At 45.9% G+C, this 21843-nt stretch overlaps 1 protein-coding gene across 11 annotated transcripts in view; it reads left to right on the top strand.

The window, feature by feature from the left end:
• RGS8 (regulator of G protein signaling 8) overlaps window positions 1–21843 on the top strand; it is a 59079-nt gene that overhangs the window by 19283 nt on the left and 17953 nt on the right. For 10 of the 11 annotated variants that reach the window (XM_086342404.1, XM_086342399.1, XM_086342398.1 and 7 more), the window contains 6 exons: window positions 5638–5753; window positions 6910–6982; window positions 8337–8484; window positions 8888–9016; window positions 11446–11547; window positions 12785–12849. In XM_086342404.1, the coding sequence (XP_086198530.1) occupies window positions 8991–9016; window positions 11446–11547; window positions 12785–12849 (193 nt within the window). In that variant the 5' untranslated portion in view covers window positions 5638–5753; window positions 6910–6982; window positions 8337–8484; window positions 8888–8990. Of the gene's footprint in view, window positions 1–5391; window positions 5493–5637; window positions 5754–6909; window positions 6983–8336; window positions 8485–8887; window positions 9017–11445; window positions 11548–12784; window positions 12850–21843 lie in introns of those variants that run through there. The other variant, XM_086342402.1, reaches the window with a different exon arrangement.

Consider the following 21843-nt stretch of genomic DNA (forward strand, 5'->3'; position numbering starts at 1 on the left):
AGATGGAAATTCAGGGCTGTCAAACCCACTGTTCTTTTTTTCCAGGTCAGTCTACTCTCTACTAAGTCATCAATCTTGTTCTGCATAGACTTGCTCACTGGCAAAATTCCATTTAGAGAGTAGCACAGAGCATCACCAAATATAATAACAGGGTACAGTGTGCTGGAATTTGCAAAGCATTTTCCTTCCCATAGACTGTCTCATTTCTTTCTTATAACCACCTTGAAAAATAGGGCAGGTGTGTTAATTTGTGTTTTACAGATGAGGAAATTGAAATTCAAAGCTCTTGGTTATGTTAGTTGGTAATCATGCAGCTAGTGAGGGCAGTGAGTGTCACGGAGCTAGTTTGCAGCAGAGTGAGGATCAGAGGCTCTTTCTTCTGATTCCAGAGCCCGTGTTTCTCGGGTCCTCTTTGCAAACCTCCTGGGCCCACACCTTTAGCTGCTGACTTTTTTCCATGCCCCCTCTGATGTTCCTTGTGCAAAGTCGAGTAGGCTTATTACAAATTAAATATCAGGAAGCTTGAACTGATGAACAGGAAGGAAATGAGGCTGCTAATGCTCAGAGGAATGGAATCGAGATGCATTTTTTTTTTTAGCAGAATTTTGGGCCAACTGGCCTCTTTCTGTCCTTCCCTTCCCTGTGTCCTTCCAGTCTCCATGGAAACCCCAAATCAATGTGGCATATGTTGATTCATGTTTCTACTGTTACTAGGAAGCTACAAACTGGAAATTGCTTTTAAAAGATTTGTGGAAGAGCTTTAGCATGCTGACCAGAATTCAAATCTAATATCCAAATGACTGTTTTATTAAAAGCTTTTAATGTGGTCCTATCCTAGGTGGTATGTTGATGAAATCAGCACACAGGGGGCATTTGGCAATAAACCTCCGCTTCCACTATCGTGGCTTTTAAAAATATTATATTGCAGTCTTTAATTCCCTTTATCTTCAATGTAATTACATTTCTGTGGCCCGTGTGACAACGCCAGGTGTCCTTTTGCTCTTGATTAATTCCACTCTGCCCCGACCAGGCAGTTGGGAACAATAGTTTGCAGATGCCGTACATACCTGGATGGCTGCCCCTGGGCGTCATTAACGTTGGTCTGACTTCCATCTTGACCTGGAGACTGCAGAAGTCTGGTGTGTTTCTGCCATAAGGAATCCTCGGTGATTTTTCACATTTTCTCATGAACTGAAAATCAAATGCAGCTGACATTTATTAAACACCTGCTCCATACCAGGCAATGAAAATTGATGGCAGGGGGAACGAGTCAGAGACTCTGTCTTTGTGACACACACAGTCATTTGGGAGGATCTGAAAACATAGATCACAAGGATAAACTACAGGCTGTGATGTGGGCTGTCAGAGAATCACAGCACAGCGGCGATGTCGGAATGGGGGGATTCCTCCCAACTGAGGGAGCTCTGGAAATGCTTTGGAAAGGCGAAGTTTTAGCTTGGAGATATTGGGTTTCAGGAAGGAACTGGGGGTTAAGAGACAGACCCAGAGTGGAGACATTCAAAGAGACTAGCTGAGGAATCAGGTGTGTGCTTGCATGCATGTGTGCACGCATGCACATGCCTGAGTGTACAACGGGATGTGAGACTGGATAGGTAAGTGAGACCAGATTATTGGAATATCAGGCAGAATGGGGAGTTACAGTGGAGCCCGTTACACAGATGATCTGCTTTGTTGTTGGTTGTTGCTGTTCAATCACTCAGTCGTGTCCCAGTCTTTTGCAACCCTGTGGACTCTAGCCCACCAGGCTCCCCTGTCCATGGGATTTTCCAGGCAAGAATACCAGAGTGGGTTGCCATTTCCTCCTCCAGGGGATCTTCCCGACCCAGGGATCAAACCCGTGTCTCCTGCAATGCAGGTGGATTCTTACCACTGAACCACCAGGGAAGATTTGCTTTATGGATCTATTCAGTAGGTTACTCTTGTGGTAGTGGAGTGTGCCAGAAGGTTTGTGGGGAATGGGGGTGATGAAATAGGGACAGGAAGATCAGTTATTTAGGGGAGGTGAAAGGGCATGCATTGTGCTGGGTGCTGATAACCTCTGACATGGCAGCATCAATGGATGCGAGATGAGGAAATTCAGAAATAAATCAGAAGTACAATGACAAGGTTTAGAAATCAATTCAGCAAGAGGAATGGAGGGAAAGAAACCCCAGATACCTGCATTTATTACCTTGAGGGTCTGGAACACAGTGATGTCATGAATGCACACAGGAGCCCAGCAAGAATGGAGGACTTGGAGGGGAAGGTGGTTGTTTTGGAGACAGTTGAGAGTCTGCAGGGTCTGAGAGGGGTGGGGTTGTTTAGAAGACCTCTTGAAGTGCAGCATGGAGCTCAAGAGAGCTAGGACCAAAGTCCTGATTCTGGAGAGAAGCCGTGACCGGTGCTTGGGAGGATGGAGTTCCACAGAGGAGCAAGTGCAGAGAGGGATGATCATCGAGGTGCCCGGCAGCCAGAAGTGCCGAGAAGCCAGAGCAGGGCTTGCGGTGATTGCTTTCCCAGGAAAAACCATGAGTCGCAACCTGAGATGCTGTCCTATGCCTAGTTTTCAGCCAGCAGCTCAGGAGCTGTAAACAGAGAAGAATCCAGAGTTCTATGTCCCTGGACCAGAGTCCAAGTAGCAAGGGCCTTTCTCATTAGCCCTCCAACCTGCTTGCCTTTTCCTATCTCTCTCCTTTGGAAAGAAAACCATGCCAGGATACATATCCCCTCAGTTCAACTTAATTTCCTGCCCCTAAATTCTTTATACACCTGCCTCTATAGGAAGGAAGATAAGAGTCCTCCCTTAAAAAATTATTTATTTGACTGCACTGGGTTTTGGTTGGGGCACGCGGGATCTTGGGGGCTTTTCAGGTGGTGCTAGTGGTAAAAAATCCATCTGCCAATGCAGGAGACTCCAGAAATGTGGGTTGGTTCCCTGGGTCGGGAAGATCCCCTGGAGGAGGACATGGCAACCCACTCCATATTCTTACCTGGAAAATTCCATGGACAGAGGAATCTGGCGGGCTACAGTCCATGGGGTCGCCAGGAGTTGGACACGACTGAGTCCGCATACCCGAACCACTTGGGATCTTGAACCTGGACCTGCTACACTGGGCCACCAGGGAAATCCCTAGAGTCCTCCCTTGGGAGGGACCTGTCTGGTCTGTGCTGCTCAAACTGGGGTGCTGTGAGCTTACTCCTTGGTGTTTAAGAGAGTTTTCTTTTTACTCATGTTAGAGTCATGTCTACACACCCTCATCCCTCTGCTCTTTATATTCCTGTTCTTTCTTTTAAAACTTTATTAATTATGGTATTTCTCCTTAAATGTTTGGGTTGGCTTATTGACTTGCTGCAACTGTATTAATTCTCTAAAAGCTAGTTGAAGATTCTGATGTCTGGTTAATATGGGTCAGCTTCCACTTGAGAGTTGGGCTCCCGTACAACACTCCCCTGCCTCCTCAGTGCCTTTAAATCCTGGATGCTGGACTGGGCAGTGTAAGACTTGGAGGAAGCCTCCAGCCCCCTGTGTTAGCACTAGTAAAGGGGTCCCACGCTGACCCTGCCTTTGTATTCAGGCAAAAGGTGGAATAGGCTGGAGGCACTGAGTTTGGTATCAGACACCCAGCTCTGTTGCTTATAAATGGCTTTTCTCTGTTTTCCCATCTGTAAAACAGATGGTAAAGACGTTGATCTTGTAAGTTTGTGTTAGTCACTCAGTCGTGTCCAACTCTTTGCAACCCCATGGGCTATGGCCCACCAGGATCCTCTGTCCATGGAATTCTCCAGGTAAGAATACTGGAGTGGGTTGCCATTCCCTTCTCCAGGGGATCTTCTGGACCCAGGGATGGAACCCAGGACTCCTGCATTAGGCAGATTCTTTACCGTCTGAGCCACCAGAGAAGCCTGTAAGTTTTTGGTGAGAGTTAAATAAGATAACAAAGTGCAATGTTTAGCACAGTGTCTGGCACATACTAGTCAGTTCAGTCACTCTTTCATGTCCGACTCTTTGTGACCCCATGGACTGCAGCACGCCAGGCTTCCCTGTCCATCACTAACTCCCGGAGCTTGCTCAGACTCGTGTCCATTGAGTCGCTGATGGCATCCAACAATCTCACCCTCTGTCGTCCCCTTCTCCTCCTGTCTTCAATCTTTCCCAGCATCAGGATCTTTTCCAGTGAATCAGTTCTTCTCATCAGGTGGCCAAAGTATTGGAGCTTCAGCTTTAGCATCAGTCCTTCCAATGAATATTCAGAACTGATTTCCTTTAGGATTGACTGTTTTGATCCCCTTGCAGTATGAAAGGAGTATGAACAGTATGAAAATGGCACATACCAAGTGCTCATTAAACATTAGCCCTGGATGAGGAATCTAGGGGTGGATCCAGCTTATAGTATAAACTTACCTTGGATTGCTGCTGCTGCTGCTAAGTCGCTTCAGTCGTGTCCAACTCTGTGCGACCCCATAGACAGCAGCGCACCAGGCTCCCCCGTCCTTGGGATTCTCCAGGCAAGAACACTGGAGTGGGTTGCCATTTCCTTCTCCAATGCATGAAAGTGAAAAGTGAAAGTGAAGTCACTTGAGTTGTGTCCAACTCTTAGCGACCCCATGGACTGCAGCCTACCAGGCTCCTCGTCCATGGGATTTTCCAGGCAAGAGTACTGGAGTGGGGTGCCATTGCCTTCTCCGTACCTTGGATTAGGGAAGCGCTTATCGCTGGGCTTTTATTCACTGGTTTATCTGTGTGCCTGTTTCTGATGGTACAGTTCACCAGGAAAATGCCCAGAAGTGAACGATTCTCTTTATGCTTTAATTCGAAACCCCAGTTTGCCTTGGGGTTCAGGACAGGAATTCGGAGGGATAGAAAACGCTCGTTTGCATCTCCTTTTATAACACGAAGTTCCCTTTACCTAACAGAGGGGCACTGTGGACATTTTCAGAGAGAGACTATGAGTCACTGTGGAGGCAGCATCAGAATTTTTATTTCATCCTATCATCAGTGTGGTTGCGGCAGAGTCATTGCACTGCGAGGGTCCAGGCTATGCACCAATAGATCTGCCAGGAAAGACTGCGTTCTGGCATGACGTAGTAGAAAAAGCTCTGCTCTAAAAGTCATAAGAAAGCAAGTTCTGGTCCTTGAAGTGCCGCTGATGCATGGTGTCACTTTGAAAAAGGCAGGTCACCTTTTCTACCCTCAGTTCTCTGATCTGTGTCACAGGGATGATAATACTGTCTCTTGACTGTGGCAAGGGGTTGTTGAGTGACAACACATGACAATGCTTTCTACATTGGGAACGGGTCAACAAAGAGAGTCTGGTGTCTTTAGAATAAAAGCATCACTTTCCATAGTGATATCTGCTGATATCTCCAGCCAGTGCTGCTTTCTGGGTTTCCGGAATGATTTGCAGCAAAGTCTAGGTGCATTGGGAGCTAGTTCCTGGGTGGGAGCAGGAGGCGGTGCCTTAGAGACCTGGAGTGGAATGAGGAGAAAGAAGGTAAGTAAGCTTTATCCCAGGGTAGCGGTTTGTAAACTTTAGCATGCATTGAAATCACCCGGAAGGCCGGCCCCATCCCCAGAGTCTCCAATTCTGTAGGTCTGGGGGTGGGGCCTAAGACTTTACATTTCGAACACATTCCCAGGTGATGCTGACACTGCTGGTCCAGGGACCATGCTCGGAGAATTACTGTACTAGGGCAAGCAGGAAGAGAGAGTCCTCCTTGTGGAACTGAACCGGGCAGTGTGAAGATCCATGTGGGTAAGGCGATTTGAAAGAAAAAAAAAAAAAAAGACTGTAGAAGATAGAAAAATAGAGATAGTGTGCGGATTGGGCAGAACAAAGGGAAAAGTCTCATTCTGTGACAAATGCAAGTCGGGAGAAGTTGCTAGGTGATGGATGAGCGAGAGGGGTGAATTTCCAGTGTAGGGAAACCCAGGTGAGAGGCAAGAGCATCGATTTGGAAATGTACAAGTCTGGGGAGGTGGAGATTTCTCATCAAGAAGTGAGGAGTGGTGTGGTTGGTTCTGGGGGCTGGGATGGGTTGGGGGGGACCAACGCCCCTGTGGGGTAAGAGGGACAGCTGAGCTGTGGCAGAGGGGGATAATTTCAGCGCTGTGTGGTGTGGCTTGGCAGTGTGGCACAATAGAAATTGGGAGAAAGGGGGTGGAATTTAGATGTGTGACCTGCCCCATAGCTTTCTTGCTCTCTGCATTTATCACATCACATCACACCCAGCAAGACAGCCCCCCTCCTCCTGGTTCATTAGGAGATTTGATTCGGCTTGGCTCCTGCTGTCAGCAGCTGTCTGGGGGCAAAATCTTTATGCTCCCTGCTCCCTAAGCAGCAACCAGCCTTCAGCCAGCAGCAGAGCTCATTAGAAGACGCCCCCCGCCCCCCACCCAAACCCTTGATTTTCAGCTCACTGGTGGCGGGAAAGAGTTAATACCTCCAGCTTTGCTGCCCCCCTGGGCAGCCTCTGGGTGCTGAGGGAGGCAGCTCTGGGCTGTGGGAACTTCTCCCTGAGCTGCTGAGCTGCAGCCAGAGGAGCAGTGAAGCAGGTTAGTGAGGCTGAAGACGGAGATGCAGGAGGAGTGCCAGGCGAGCTCCGCTCAGGGGCACCTCCTGCATCCTGCCAATGAGGATGGGCGTGCAGCCTGTACCCGGGAGCTGAGCCGCCGCCCGCTGGGTGTAGGCTGCTTCAGTATTTACCGAATGTGACAAGCGGAGAGAAGAGCTTTCAGCGGGGCCGCTTGCTGCCCGGCTCAAGTGGTGGGAGGTGTGTTGTGCATGCAGGCATGTGGATATGTGTGTGTGTGTGTGTGTGCGTGCGCAAGTGTGCCTCCGTGTTCATGCACACATGCCCTTCACCCGCCAAGGATTTGACTGCTAAGAGAAAGATCTACTCTTTCCCCAGAGCTCCTTACCCGCAGCCTCTCTGACCATCCCGTTGGCAAAGACGCGCAGGCCATGAGGACTGGTCAAAGACAGTGAGTATCGCTTGGGTTACTCTCTTTCCTCTCTGGGGTGCCCGTGTGGGCTGATTGCATTATCCATATTTAATTAACCTGCCTCTCCATGCATATTGATTGCCTTCTTCCCGCTGAGGCTGTTAGTTCCTCTTCCCTCTTTATAAATCTTTGCTCTTCGCTTTTAACCTTTTTTTTTTCTTTCCCCTTGAGTATCCTCACTTTCTAATGTGTCTCAGCCTGTCTGCCCCAGAGTCACCTGTAACTCGATGCCCACTTATTAGGGCACATGGACTATGGTACCATCATACCTTTGACCTTCCTGGGCTCTGGGTAACCCCAAACTCTTCTACAAATCGAGGGCCAAGTAGGGTAAGAGCCCCTAGGTGCTGGGATGAATGATAAACGTGGGGTCAGGGTATCCTGCAAACTCTTACATACTTGACTAAGCTGATATAAGGGGCAGTGGAGGGGTTTAAAGGGCAATAGTGGCCAGTGTTGGATGCGGAAGAGAGAGAGGCAGACATCTGAGCAGCCCTGGGAAGCCGGCATGGATGGTGGTGGGACCGAAGAGCCGCAGGGCAGGGACAAAGGCCAGGTGATACCGCCCAGGTGACCTTGCCTGCTGTGAGTGTGGGTGGTAGTACCTGATTCTGCTCGGCCCCAAGCTAATAAAGGCTCCTGGCCTGGGGGTCCCCCTCCTCTGGGGCTCTAACCCACAAGTCCATGAAAATGAGGCTAAGATACCGCAAGTAATGATTCCTGGTGACGCTTTTGGCTGTGAAGGACTTTGATTTCCTGACTTCTGCGCATGCAGGTATACGCACTGTTAGGGCAAAGATTGAGGAAACGTCCCTGCCAGGAACACAGCCCTAGCTCAGTCCCCTGCACACAAAGTCTAATTCTTTTCCCCCCCAGTTTTAAGAAAGCAGTCTTTTAATTTGATTAATTATAGTAGTATGAGAGAAGGTTTTTTTTTTTTTTTTAAAGTATTGGTGAAATGTTCCCGGTGATATCAAAATAATTTAACCTGCGTAGATCTTGCTGGGGCCGTATCTATCTAAATTAGGTTTCTTTGAAAATGGATTCTATGTTTGGTGTCAGGGTTCCCAGGGGAACCCTTAATGGATAGGCTGCTCTCCTCACGTGTTTCTTCCTATCAGTTTCGTCTGTGGGAACAAAGGGTTTGACGCCCTGAGAGTGGGACCCCACAGGAGAGAGAGGGGATCAAGTCAATCAGGCCTCTACCTGGAGACCCACGTTTCCCTGATGCGCTTCCTGCTTCAGGTCAGGGACAGGCCAGTCCCCAAACTGTGGAAGGTCAGGCAGTCTCCATCTGGGATGGGGAGAGTGACTTGCATATTCATTTCTTCAGCCTGTGCCTGTGATCCCTGCAAAGGAGCAAACCTGAGTGGTGACAGCGCCTGACGAGCCTCCCTTGGAGTTCTTCCAACCTTCCTCCCGCTCACGCCCTCCCTGGGCTCCGGCACTCCCACCTCCGGGACAGGTCCCCTTGGAGGGAGGTGAGAAACAGCCAATTAAAGGATTCTGGAGCAAGCGCTGACCCCTCCTCCCCCACCCAGGGCTGGCTGGTCACTTGGGCCCCACTCAAGTAAGACATAGGGAACAGTCATTTTGGGCTTGCGATGCTGTGCCTTCCTCCCCAGGGAGGGGCTCGCGTCCCACTTTACGTTGATGGTCAGTAGCCGGGGAAGCAGGGACTCCTGACCAACAGGCAACAATGTGAATCCACCCAACACCTGATCCTCGTGCACCCTGGTTGGTCACCCTTGGTCAGGACCAGCAGACGTTCGTGGGGGACGGGGGTGTGTGGGGAGGTATTTCCTTGGCAGACGGTCACCTGCTAGGACTTGCAGTACAGTCAGAGAGGGGGGCCCCCTCTTACAGCAGATTCTTTGATTTTAGGTGAGAGGACGTGAAAGGGTAAATCCCTGAGCCCTGCAGTCTTATCTCCCGCCCTGTCGTCCCTGCACATCAGCCAGAGGGTTAACCATAAGTGGGCGCCCGTATGGCCGCTTTACTGATGCCACGCAGGTAACTGATGCTAACATGTTTTCTCATCTTTCTTTCCTCTTTTTCCACCTTCCCACCTACCCTGCTGTCTGAGCCAGCCCCAAACCTTCTAATCCTGTGGGTGGATCACTGGCCTCCATCCCCCAGGCCTCCTGTGTGGACTGTGCTGTGTTTGCCTGGATGCTTCTTGCAGAGTTGGGGCCTTGCAAGCAGAACCTGCCTTAGCACCAAGCCCTGCCCTACGGGATGGGACTCAGAGGGTGGGACTGTGCATGAGTTTGTATTGAACCTTTTAGGGGTCTCTCTGTGTTACTGGGATAGAGAAGAAAGATGAGGGCAAGTCCTTTGTTTTTAAAGTAGCCTTAACCTTTGACTCTTGCTTTTGCTCCTGTTATTTCAGACCTAATGAAAAGGTTAAGTCTCAGTTAGACAAGATAGAAAGTCAGAACTATTTTGCCCCAAAGGATATTTTATGGAAGATTTTTGCAAACTATTTGGAAGACTCACTGTTGTCTTGGTAACAAGCAGCACCCTTTACACTGGCCCCTGCTAAACCTTGTTAGATGGCTTGCATGGATTTGCCACTTATTGAAGTCCTCTTAATTGCTCTTTTGGGGGCATCGACCTGACTATTCACTGACTGATGTTTCTGAGGCACCGAGGAATGAGCCAACTCACTCTGAGTTGGTTCTGGCCTGTGGTGCAGCCTGGGCAGGACCTGCACTTGAATTCATGGAATGTGATGATTCAAGGGCCCTTAATCAGTTGCTCCAATAGCCTGATGCTGGGACACCCTGTGATTTGTAAGAGCAAGTGGACATGACATGCTCACTGTTGAGGGAGAGAGAATGGCTGTAGCCAGTGTTTTGAAATGCAAGGAAATCGATGGCTGCACAGTGAGCCTGGCTGAGATGAGAGCTGGGGGCACAGGATATGCAGGAGAGGAGATATTTCTGGGGCCTTGGATGTTCTGGCCTTAAAAGGCTCCTCGGAGATAGGCTGTGCATGTGTTGTCCACCCCCGCCGAAGGTAATACCATCCCCGTAGACGTTTGCTGGATGAGATTTCTGTGAACAATGACCGGGGTCAGAGATGAAAACCCATTTGAAGTAAAAGAGCTTGAATTGGATCTCACATCTCTGCCCAGGTCCAGGATTTGTGAAAATGAGGAAGGGAAACCAGGATGGAAGAAGTTCCTTTTAACAAGGAGAATAATGTCTTCTTGGACTATTTCCAGGCCAAATTGTCACCAGCGTGTACATGGCTGTCCCCTTTTATCAGCTACTTTTAAGTCCTGCTCATCCCAAACTCCTCCCTCTTACCTTTGCCCTCCATCCAAGGAGTGATCATGGTTAGAGGTCAGGGGTCAATGAACTTAATCTATCAGGAACCAGGGAGTAAATATTGTCAACTTCATGGGCCATACAGTCCATCCTCAACCACCCAACTGTGCCCTTATGTTCAAAAACAGCTTCAGACCATATATAAACAAGCAGGGTGTTTCCAATAAATAAGATTCCAATAAAATTTTATTTACACAAACAGGTATCTCTCAGGGCTGTAATTTTCCAATCTCACTGAAAGGTCAAAGGGGGCTAATATTGAGAGTCTGAAAGAGATATTAGCTTCATTTCTCTTGGATGCTGTCACAACAAGTAACTGCAAAGTGTCTGGTCCTTAAGAAAACAAAAAATATGAGAAATTTAAGCACGCATGTTAAAATTTTAAATGTGTTGATTGAGATTAGCCAAAATACAAATAAGTGTATGAGAGCTTAGTTAAGTGAAATTGCTAACAGAGGGTACCCTGGTTCTTAGCTGCTGATTGTACCCACTGCTTCTGCTTCCCACCTGCAGGCATCAGTCCTCTGGTCTGTCACCATTCATGTCTATCCTCAGCTTTGTGGGATGAATGGGAAGGACCTGAGGTAGAATTGACCTGCCCTGAAGGTCCCTACTTTGTGCTCTGAGATCCTGTGACAGGCATCACTGTGTCACTCGAGCATCTCTCTCTCTCCGTGTGGCTATCACTGGGGCTCTGCAGTCAAGAGTTATCGCTGCTGCTGCTACTTTGCCCTCCTAGAGGGAGAGCAAAATGTGGATTGTTACTTCGCCATCACTGTATTTCCTTTCCCCACAGAGAATCCTAATTTAGAAATTCTTCCAAGCTAATGACCTTCATTGACTTACCATCAACTTGCATGTCAGCTTTAAAAAGCGTTAAGCCTCTAGGGCTAGGGGACCTATTACTATTCCGGTCGTCAAGATAGGGAGTGAATACTGCCCTTGATCCTCTTGGTGTTTCTCCTCTCGCTCATGAAATCTTCAGGGGCCACCTGGGGAAGGATGGGAGCGGGGCGGGGCTGGCCTCTGCCACAGCAGCTCCCCTTTGGGGGCTGACAGTTATTTTCATGACAGTTCCCCATCTTTCTGCCCTTGTGTTTGTTGCAGGAACAAAGGGATGAGGACTCGACTGGGATGCCTGTCTCACAAGTCTGACTCTTGTAGCGATTTCACAGCCATTCTTCCCGACAAACCCAACCGTGCTCTAAAGTGAGTTATACGGCCACACTGCATCCCCAGAGTGTCGGCCATGGGATGCTCACGCTGGGACTATACAACCCCTTCTTCTCTGGTAGATGGCTGAAGAGATGAGCCGAGTGACAATAACTTCCAGTCTCTTGGTGGCTTCTTTTCTATCTTTGAACGCAAGTGAAAGAATGTTATCTTCCTTTTCAAAGCATATGGCTTCAGAATAGGGATCCTCCTTTTTCTCCTAAGAAAGCCATATTAAGCACCACTCTTATAAAGCTGCAGTGAAGAATACTTCTTTGTTCTACTTAATTGTCAACCTGAGCTTCTCAGTTTGGAAACACTCAAATCTACTCTTAAAAATCTGCTTAGGTTGAGATGATCTGGTTTCAGTGCCTATTCTCTGTGCAGGCACTGTCTTAAATGACGTCACAAACGGTACCTCATTTAACCCTCATGGGGTGCTGTGATGGGTGCCTTCAACCCCATTAAAGAGGCGAGGAAACAAAGCTGGCAGTAAGAGATGGAGTCAGGAACTCAGCCTCACTTTTGTTTCCAAGTCCAGCTTCTTTCCGTTGTGATTGTGATATGTTAATTAACTAATTTATTAAGGAGAGGTATAGTTGGCTTGGTGGCTCAGATGGTAAAGAATCCACCTGCAATGCAGGTTTTGATCCCTGGGCCGTTAAGATCCCTTGGAGAAGGAAATGGCAGCCCACTCCAGTATGCTTGCCTGAAGAATTCTATGGACAGAGGATTGTAGGGGAGGGGGTCACAAAGAGTCAGACATGACTGAGCAACTAACACTTTAACTTTCATAGTTGGCTTGCAACGGCATCTGTTTTCTTATTTTTTAAATTTTGCTTTTAATTTATTTTGGCTGCCCTGTGCAGCTTATGGGATCTTAGTTTCCCTTCCAGGGATTGAACCTGGGCTCTTGGGAATGAGAACACTGAGTCCTAACTGCTGGGTTGCCAGGGAATTCCCCTACAGTGGCATCTTTAGAGGATATACTTTCTTAGTTTTGCTTTTTAGACTGAAAGCCAACTTATTAAACTTACGGAATCCCAATTCTGAGATTCTTCTATCAGCTACTTAAGAATGTGTACATTTCTAGCAACAGGATTGCAGGAGTCCAAACGTGGTCTTCACTTGCCCTCCATTGCTTTGATTTGTTCTCATGAGCAAATCTCAGTGGTGGCTGAAGGAGAGGAGGTCATTGCAGAAAGATTCAAGACAGATGTTTCTTCTTTCCTAGGAGACTATCCACAGAAGAAGCTACAAGGTGGGCAGATTCCTTTGATGTGCTTCTCTCCCATAAGTGTAAGTAAAATTCAGGCTTTATCATGTCTCAGCAAATCATTCATTTTGTAAAAGATGAACCCACCATGATCCAGGTACTGTGCCTGGTGTTCCAGACAGCTCCAGCCTGCACCCTCAGAGAGCCTGAGTATAGACAAGAAAACATAATTTAAATGCTCTGGGAAGAGGGCCCTTATTTTCTGTTTTCTGAGCTGAAAATTTGGTCCCAAGAAGCCTTCATGTCTCAGCAACTTTAGCAAGAAAGAATTTGATTTAGAGAGTTGGAGTGATGGGTTCTTTGGGAATGAAAGTCTAGATTCCATGCAGATCTTGCTTTATAAAATTAAATGACCTCCCCCCAAGTCACTGGAGAGCCTGGGGTTACTCATCAGTCAAAAGAATATTTTGTGCATTTTGTTATTGACTTGGGTTGGCAGAGTTTTGAGTTTTCTTATCCCTCCTTATTTGGGGGGTTTACTATCCCAGCTGTATTATACCCTCAACTTGCCATAAGTTTATTAGTACACACTTCTGGTATCTTTCCTTTTCTGTTGCCCCCTTGCCTCATCTCATATGCCTTCTGCTTGCCACAAAGACAGAAAGAGTTGTGCATTTTCATAGGAAGGGCATTTTGATGGGAGCCGGACTTTTCAGCTCTTGCTTTTTTCCTCATCGTAAGCAAGTCCAAGTTCACTGGGCTTCATGACCTAGTGGCATGAAAAACATGGAAGTAGGAAAGCAGAGGTAAAGAAGATGGAAGGGTCTTTTGAGGAGAAAGGAAGGTTTTACACAGGCATTCAGTGCTCCCTGTAAATTTGTCTTGTTGGTATTAGGAATCCTGATTGATCTGGGAGCAGGAGGGAAGCTTTTGGCATGGAGTGTGGAACATGATTTTGCACTGCGAAGTGAAGGGCATTGGCTGGTATATCCTTGTTTTCTGGATTCTGACCCAGCTCGGCTACCAGATAGTTGATGGCCTTGATGGGGTTGCTCTGTCTTTAGAAAATGTCTTTAAAAGTGACTTCGCTTTCATCTAGAGGAGCAGTTCCTTCTAACCATATCCTTGGTCCTAATACTAATTAACAACTGCTTTTGAATAGTTTTTAAAGTGAAATGCAAAATTTAAGAATAAGCACATATTGTAACGAGTAATTTTGTGAGACAAATAGTCATTTTAGTGTTCTATGGATTACAGTTAGGAAGGAAAATAAAGCAGAGGACATACAGCAAGTATAACATATGGCTGTAACACCAAACAGCAAACTTCTGTGGTGAATTTGCCAAAGCAATGGCGTATGCGCGATAATACTTAGGATTTGACAGCAATGGTCGTTTTTTTATGCGGCAATTCTGACTTATTTTCTGGAGTGACATTAGGCGGCTAAACAAGTGTCACTATCAATTTACTCCTTCTTTTCTGGCTGGATTTGACTCAAGGTCATCTTGAAGTTTGGTTTCTATTTCAGCCTCATGACTGACTCAGTTTAAGTCCCTGAGGCTGTTTCCTCATTCTTAAATCGGGATGGAAATACCTGTGTGCCACCTGTCACCCAGGTGTGAGAATCTTCACGAGAGGTCACCTTTAGATGATTTTGGGGTTCTCTATGCAAAGGTGTTTTGTGAGAATATGGTGGAATTTTTTTAAGAATGGAATTTTAAAAGAATTTTTCTCAAATGAGAAATAAATGTGCCTTGAGAATAAGACTGCAAATTTTGCTGCCGATGATTAATGAGAAGCCTTTACAGACAAAGTTTATGGTACTAAAGCTAGTGGATGGATGCTCAGGGTATATTTGGATTTCTTTAATGGTAAGACCCGGAGATTGAGAGGTTTAATTGTATTTGTTTGATTCAATGACTTTTAGAGCTAAAGACACTTGGTTCTGCTTCTGTCACAGGTACTTTGGGTTTCCAGGAATGAAATAACAATTTTCTGAGAGGGAGATTCCACTAAAGGGTTACAAGCTGACACCAGATTGCCTCTTTGTAAAAAAAAAAAAAAAAAGGTACAGAAATAGGCTTTTTGAACTTTGAAGTTCTGTGATCTTTCTTGGAATCTGATGTTCATTTTTATTTATTTATTTTTTACTACGGAAATAAAAAGCCGATGAAGTGAATGTCTTTGAGAAGCAAGGGACTTTCATTTAGGGGCTTCTGGCAGAATTTCAAGGTTTTAACACTTGAAAACTTACTCCCCGTGAATCTGTGGAGGGTCAGAGACCAGCCTACCTCCAAGAGTGTTGGCAACTTTCTAAAAGTCTAATTAATTTGGGTTAGTATTATGACTCAATTAGGCCTGATTAAGCTTTTCCAAAGGGATTACATGTGTGCTGGTCTCTTAGGAGGGACAGCAGTTGATCAGAGGTGCACAGGAATTTAAACAACAAAATGTCCTAAAAAGAAAAGAGAATGATTGAATGACTGGACTCCAGGAACACTTGTGTTGGTCTAGAACACACTGGCTGGTAATTCTCCAGGCAGCTGTCCTCCCTGCATATTCTATTTCAGAAAACTCAGATAATTGTTCTTGTTCCCATTCTCAGTCGACAGAGCATCTCTGCCATCTTGCCCTGCCTGGATGTTTTCATTCTCTCCAAAAGGTGAACCGAGTCCTCATTATGGACAAAATCTATGCTAAGTTGCTGATGGGCAGGGGGCTGCAAGATGAACCAGACTGTCCTTCCCTGGTGGAGAATGCAGCCTTCTGAGAAAACAGACATGCCTACAGACAATAAAGATACAGGCAGTGTGCTAAGACTCGGGGGGGTGGGGGGAGTTCAAGATTTCACATAGGATCTTGGCATCCAGTATTTCTCTTAAATGCTACCTAATCTGTGTTAGAGGTCCTTACCAATCCAGAGCAGAAGGGCTGCTTTTGGTTTAGAACAGCGGTCCCCAACCTTTTTGGCACCAGGGACTAGTTTCATGGAAGACAATTTTTCCATAGACTGGAGTGAAGGGATGGGTGGAGGGGTTGTTTTGGGGATGATCCAAGTACAGTACATTTACTGCATTTTATTTCTATTGTTATTACATCAGCTCCACCTCAGATCATCAGGCATTAGATCCCAGAGGTTGGGCACCCCTGGTTTAGAGATTTGTTCCATTTAATGGGGAGCATGTTTCTGCTTGGAGAAGGCAATGGCACCCCACTCCAGTACTTCTGCCTGGAAAATCCCATGGATGGAGGAGCCTGGTGGGCTGCAGTCCATGGGGTCGATAAGAGTCGGACACGACTGAGCGACTTCACTTTCACTTTTCACTTTCATGCATTGGAGAAGGAAATGGCAACCCACTCCAGTGTTCTTGCCTGGAGAATCCCAGGGACGGGGGATCCTGGTGGGCTGCCATCTATGGGGTCGCACAGAGTCGGACATGACCGAAGCGACTTAGCAGCAGCAGCAGCAGCAGCAGCAGCAGCAGTGTGTTTCTGCTCACACTAACTGGTAGTCAGACCTCTCAATTTTGACCCAGCTCTACTGCTAAATAGCTGGATGGCCTTGATGGAATCCTTCATTCTCTTGGAAAATCTGTTTCCTCATCTGTACAGTGAAGGCTCTGGACTCAAGAGGGCTGGATTGAGCTCTGCCCTGTTCTAGGAGGCTGTCTACAGCAACCACCAGGATTGGCAATCACTCGTCACCTACGGCAGGTGGTTTGAGTCAGCACTGCCTGCAGGGTTATATAAAAGTGCTTTAGAGGTGAAATGGCTTGAGCAAGCAGATAAGAGGCGAGGCCACCTGTATTATGAAGCCTTCTCTCCTTGGCAGGATCCCACTGGACAGGGATGCACCTCATGGGTTGAAATCTCAGGCAAAAAAGAACTCTACTAAATCTTAAACCGTAGAATAAAAAAAGCTAGGACACAAATACTTGAAGCAGTTTTATTTCCAATTACATTTGCTTACAAATGTAGTACAGAGCTGAAGAAGAACCCGTGGCGGTCTAGGAGATAACTATTTGCTAAGTGCTCTTTTTTTTTTAACCAACAAATGAAAAATGAAATTGAAATTGCTGATGGCTTCATTAGATAGAGAGGGATTTCTAATGTGCGTTAATTTGGCATCTTTTTCCTGTTCAACCAGTGACAATTAGACTTGGTGCCTGTGAGTGTGCACATAGTCTGTCCCTGGGGGGGTGTGTGCATGCGCCCACCTCTGCAGTTCAGACCTGGGATGAAGCCTCCCGGCTTGTGGGAAATCTTCTCTGACAGGTTGCTGGAGAGTACAGAATTGTGTGTCTTCTGCTTTTATTCCTCATGAGGTTCAGACATATGCTTGTTATTTGTCCAGCTTTTAGTAGGACATTCAGTCCTTAACTCTGAATTGATTCTCTCTCCTTCCCTCTGTCCCTCCCTCCTTTTTTTTTTTTTGACATAAAAGTTGAAATTCATTCCAGTTTTAAGGTGAAGGTGGAGACCGTGTTCCTTTCCCCTCCTCTCACTTCTTGCAGCCTGATCCCCCACCTGGATGACAGAGCTCCCTATCCTGGGTCTCCGTTTGGTCCTTGTCTTTGTTTCATTGTTTGCAGAGCATGAAGGGTCCAGACTGACCTGTCCCCACCAGGCCCAGGGAAAGCAAGATTCATGGAACAGTATAATTGAAAGCTCTTTTACATTTGCAGAGTTAGTCTTCATCTCTGAGCAAAGGAGATCAGTAAAGAAGCTTTTAGTTTAATGAAAAAATTAGCCCCTTTGGGATAATGATTGAGATACAGAAAAATAATGATGTGACCTGGTCACATGGCACCCAAGCAGAAAACCCCAAACAAGCAGACACTAAAATTATCAGCTCACGAAATTCCACACTTGTTCGTCCAAGTGGCCTTTAGCTCTAGAATGTACAGTTTAATAATCAGATTTCCATTTGTCACACAGGCCTCCCCTCATTCCTCTCCAAGCCCTAAGGTTCTAGAATAGTATTACTCAAAGTTGGATCCATGGAAGGCTGCATCAGCAGCGGATGATTCAATGGGAGCTTGTGAGAAAGGCAAATTCATGGGGCTTGGCTCATACCTCCTGAATCAGAATCTCTGCAAGTGGGGGCCCGTAATCTGTTTTTTCTCTATACGGGTGTGTGCTCAGTCATGTCCAACTCTTTGCAACTTGGTGGGATTATAGCCCACCAGGATCCCCTGTCCATGGAATTCTCCGGGAAAGAATGCTGGAGTGGGTTTCCATTTCCTTCTTCAGGGGATCTTCCCGACCCAGAGATGGAACCCACATCTCTTGCATCTCCTGCACTGGCAGGCGGATTCTTTATCACTGCTCTCAAATACAAGTAGGGAAAACTATGAACCTGGAACATCTTGGTGGGGCAGGTGGTTAGTGCTTTCCAAGAGAGACACTAAAGACTGGACTTCAGTTCTCCAAGATTCTCAGGCAACACATCCATTTAATGGGGCAGCGTCTATGTGTTGCAGAGTCCTCATATATAACAGACATGGTAGAGGGTCTTCACAGTAAATAAATACGGCAGGCGTACTTTCTGGATAAAGTGAGGATAAAGGTTAGAAAGAGATACTCTAACTAGAGGTGGATGGAAAAGAAACTTCTCTTCCTCTTTACTACCCTCTCTGTTATCATTGTTAAGTCATTAAGCTGTGTCCAACTCTTTTCCGACCCCATGGGCTGTAGCCCGCCAAGCTCCTCTGTACACGGGATTTCCTAGGCAAGAATACTGGAGTGAGTCGCCCTTTCCTTCTTCAGGGGATCTTCCCAACCCAGGGATCGAACCCACGTCTCCTGCATTGGCAGGTGTTTTCCTTACTGCTGAGCCACCAGGGAAGCCTGCCACCCTCTCTACATTGCTATAATTTTTACTTTCACCCACCCGGGAGCATGGGTGCATTCAGCCTTTATAGAAGAACTGCCAGGAATATATAAGGCAGCTATTAAAAGCTCACTGGAAAAGGTTTGAATGAAAGCAATTGGACACTCATTCTGTTGCTTACCAGCTGTGACCTTTGGTAAATTATGTAACCTCTATAAACCTCGCTTTCTTCATCTATGAAAGGGGAATGCTTAGACTTACCTTGTAGAGTTATGAAAGTGAAAGTGAAGTCGCTCAGTCGTGTCCGACTCTTTGCGACTCCATGGACTGTAGCCTACCAGGCTCCTCCCTCCATTGGATGGCGAGGATTAAATGTGATTGTGAAATGCTATGCATGATGACTGGTGCATAGTGAGGCTCCATGAAGGATAACTATTATTATTTTTGTTATAACCCAACATTAAATTCACTGAGAACAAATGCCTTTTATGACTCCTATATGCTAGAGATGGTGTAAGCTCCTTGATCCCGTAGGCAGCTTGAGGTTGAACTCGGTGGGTGGGATGTGGGTCATGTTAGTTTCACCAGTGGGCTTATTTAGATTTCATAATACCTCCCTCCACTTGCCACATGAGGTTTTGACATCCTTTCCTCATAGCGTCCCAATTTCCTCTCAATGTATGTGAGAGAATCTACCTGGATATGTAGTCTTTTCTTTTTTTAAATTTAAATAACATTTATTAACAAAAGTATTGATTTTATTTTTAATTTTATTGGAGTATAATTGATTTACAATATTGTGTTAGTTTCTGGCATACAGTAAAGTGAGTCAGTAATACATATGCATATATCTATCCTTTTTTTAGATTCTTTTCCCATATAGACTGTTGCAGAGTATTGAGTGGATTTCCCTGTGCCACACAGTGGGTCCTTATTAATTATCTCTTTTATGTATAGTAGCATGTATATCAATCTCAGTCTCGCAATTTATCCCTCCCCTCCTTAGCCCCTGGTAACCATCTGTTTGTTTCCTACTTCTGTGACTCTATTTCTGTTTTGTTCATAAATTCATTTGTATCCTTTTTAAAGATTTCATATATAATTGATATTATGTGATTTGTCTTTGACTTACTTCACTCAGTATGACAATCTTTAGGTCCATCCATGTTCCTGCAAATGGCATTATTTTGTTCTATTTTATGGTTGAGTAGTATTTATTGTATATATGTACCACATCTTCTTCAGCGGGAGGTAGTTTTTAAAAGCCCAGCAGGTAAATCTGCTATGTTCCCTCTTTGAGAGTCCTTGCAGAATTGTTATATCAAACCAGCCAGACAAGCATTCCCAAACACTTAATTTTTGAAATCTTTTAAGCTGTGGGCTGTGTACATGGGATTTGACAATATTTCTCTTGTCTTTACAGTTATTTGTGGATGCTAAACTTTCACTCTATTTGGGGCACATCTCCTTTTTCACATATTTAATAAAAAATATTCCTTGCTAATTTCTTATAATAGTTGCAGATACAGGTTCTATCATGTTCTGTTACTTGACTAAGTTTCTGCTTGACAAAATAAGAAGGAACACTGGACTAGAAGTGTTAAGACCCAGGCTCTCCTTTCTCTTCAGACCACATCCTAGGAATGAGGAACTGTGCAACCCAGGGCCTCACCGGTTCCTAGTGTTCAGTGTAGGGCTGGATCGTAGTATCTCCCACGTCCTTCCTGACTCAAAGATTCTAGCAACTAAGTCCTGCTACTTCGTAATCTAACATCTTTCTGTATATACACTAACAAAGTAGAGATCATTGAAGAAAATTACGTTAATCACAAGACTGAAGTACAATTAGCATAGTAATTGCTTGCCAATAAATGTCAAGAACCGGAAATAGTTTGTTCTCTAAATAATCTTCCTACCTAAATCTTCTTAGCCAAAGTTATTTGCTTTAAAACCTTCATTCTGTAGATAACATAAAAGGAAGGCTTTGATCCTGGTGCTATTCTCATCACAAATTTCAAATTAGTAAGCTTGGCTCTGAATCACAGAGGTTTTGATTTGCCGTTAATGTATGTAGCCTAGATTTTATAAATGTATATTCCTCTCTTCTCCTGTCTGACCTTGGACCCATGCGCCAGCTTATTTTTCCCAATTGGTCAGGGATGCAAGAGGACTCTGGTCTTTGAGACTACTACACTTTAGCAAACAGAAAGCTAAAAAAAATAAATAAATAAATCATTCTTGTGATCTTGTATTTTTCCAAGCCTGGGGACTGAGTTAGGCTGCAGCCCACCCCCACTGCCGGCTAAATAAGGACTCCTGGACCTTGAACTGTTACCTAAGCCCCCCTCCCCGCCGCACCAGCTGCACTGATCATTCATAGTGACCCAGTTTCTTTTCTTATGTAAGCACCCTGCATCAAAGAACTAGAGGGAGGGTGCCGGCAGCAGGCAGCGTGTGCGGCCACGGGGTGTGTTCTTGGAGATGCTGTGCATGCTCGGGAGGACGTCAAAATTCTGTCCCATGTTCCAGGAATTCTGGTCACCAGCTTTTCCGTTCCTGCGACTCGATAGACACTACTTTCAGACATGTCTGATGTCTTTAGAGCCTTGACTTCTTAGAGGGTTGTACAGAGAAAACCCAGTATGAAATGAAAAAGGAAAAAGGCGGATCCTCCTGTTTCTCTCTCATTTTCCTCAACTGTTTCTCACCCATCATCTTTAAGTTACCAGGGTCGTTTTTCCTTGTTAGGCATTTTTTTTTTAATTGGAGGATAATCACTTTACAATGTTGTGTTGGTTTTTGCCGTGCAACAATGTGAATCAGCCATGAGTATACATCAGGCATGTTATGTTCTGTCTAATGAGTCCTTAAGGCAGCAAAGTACGGGAATAATGGTCACAAACATGTATGGAGCAATCACTGTTTTGGTGTCAGACTCTGCATGCTCTTTACATGCATTAAGAGTTTCACGGGGAAGGTACTATTAGCATCTGCATTTCACGGAGGAGAGAACTGAGCCTCAGAGAGGTCTAGTGTCTTGCTCAAGGTCACACTTAACTAGTGTGTGTCGAGCCAGAACACAGTCCCAGGCAGAATAGCTTCAGGACTCAGAAGTCACTCTTTCTGGCTGCCTGGAATCTGTGGGTGTGGTGAAGGGGGGACTCTATTTCTCTGGGTACTGGGGAGGGAACTGGGTCTAGGATGCCCCAGGGAGGGGTGGGTAAGGAGGGGTGGATGTATATGG

This window comes from Bos grunniens, chromosome 16 (genome assembly GCF_055505025.1).
Source record: "Bos grunniens cultivar Pamir isolate PY7600 chromosome 16, Bosgru_T2T1.0, whole genome shotgun sequence".
Lineage (NCBI taxonomy): Eukaryota > Metazoa > Chordata > Mammalia > Artiodactyla > Bovidae > Bos > Bos grunniens.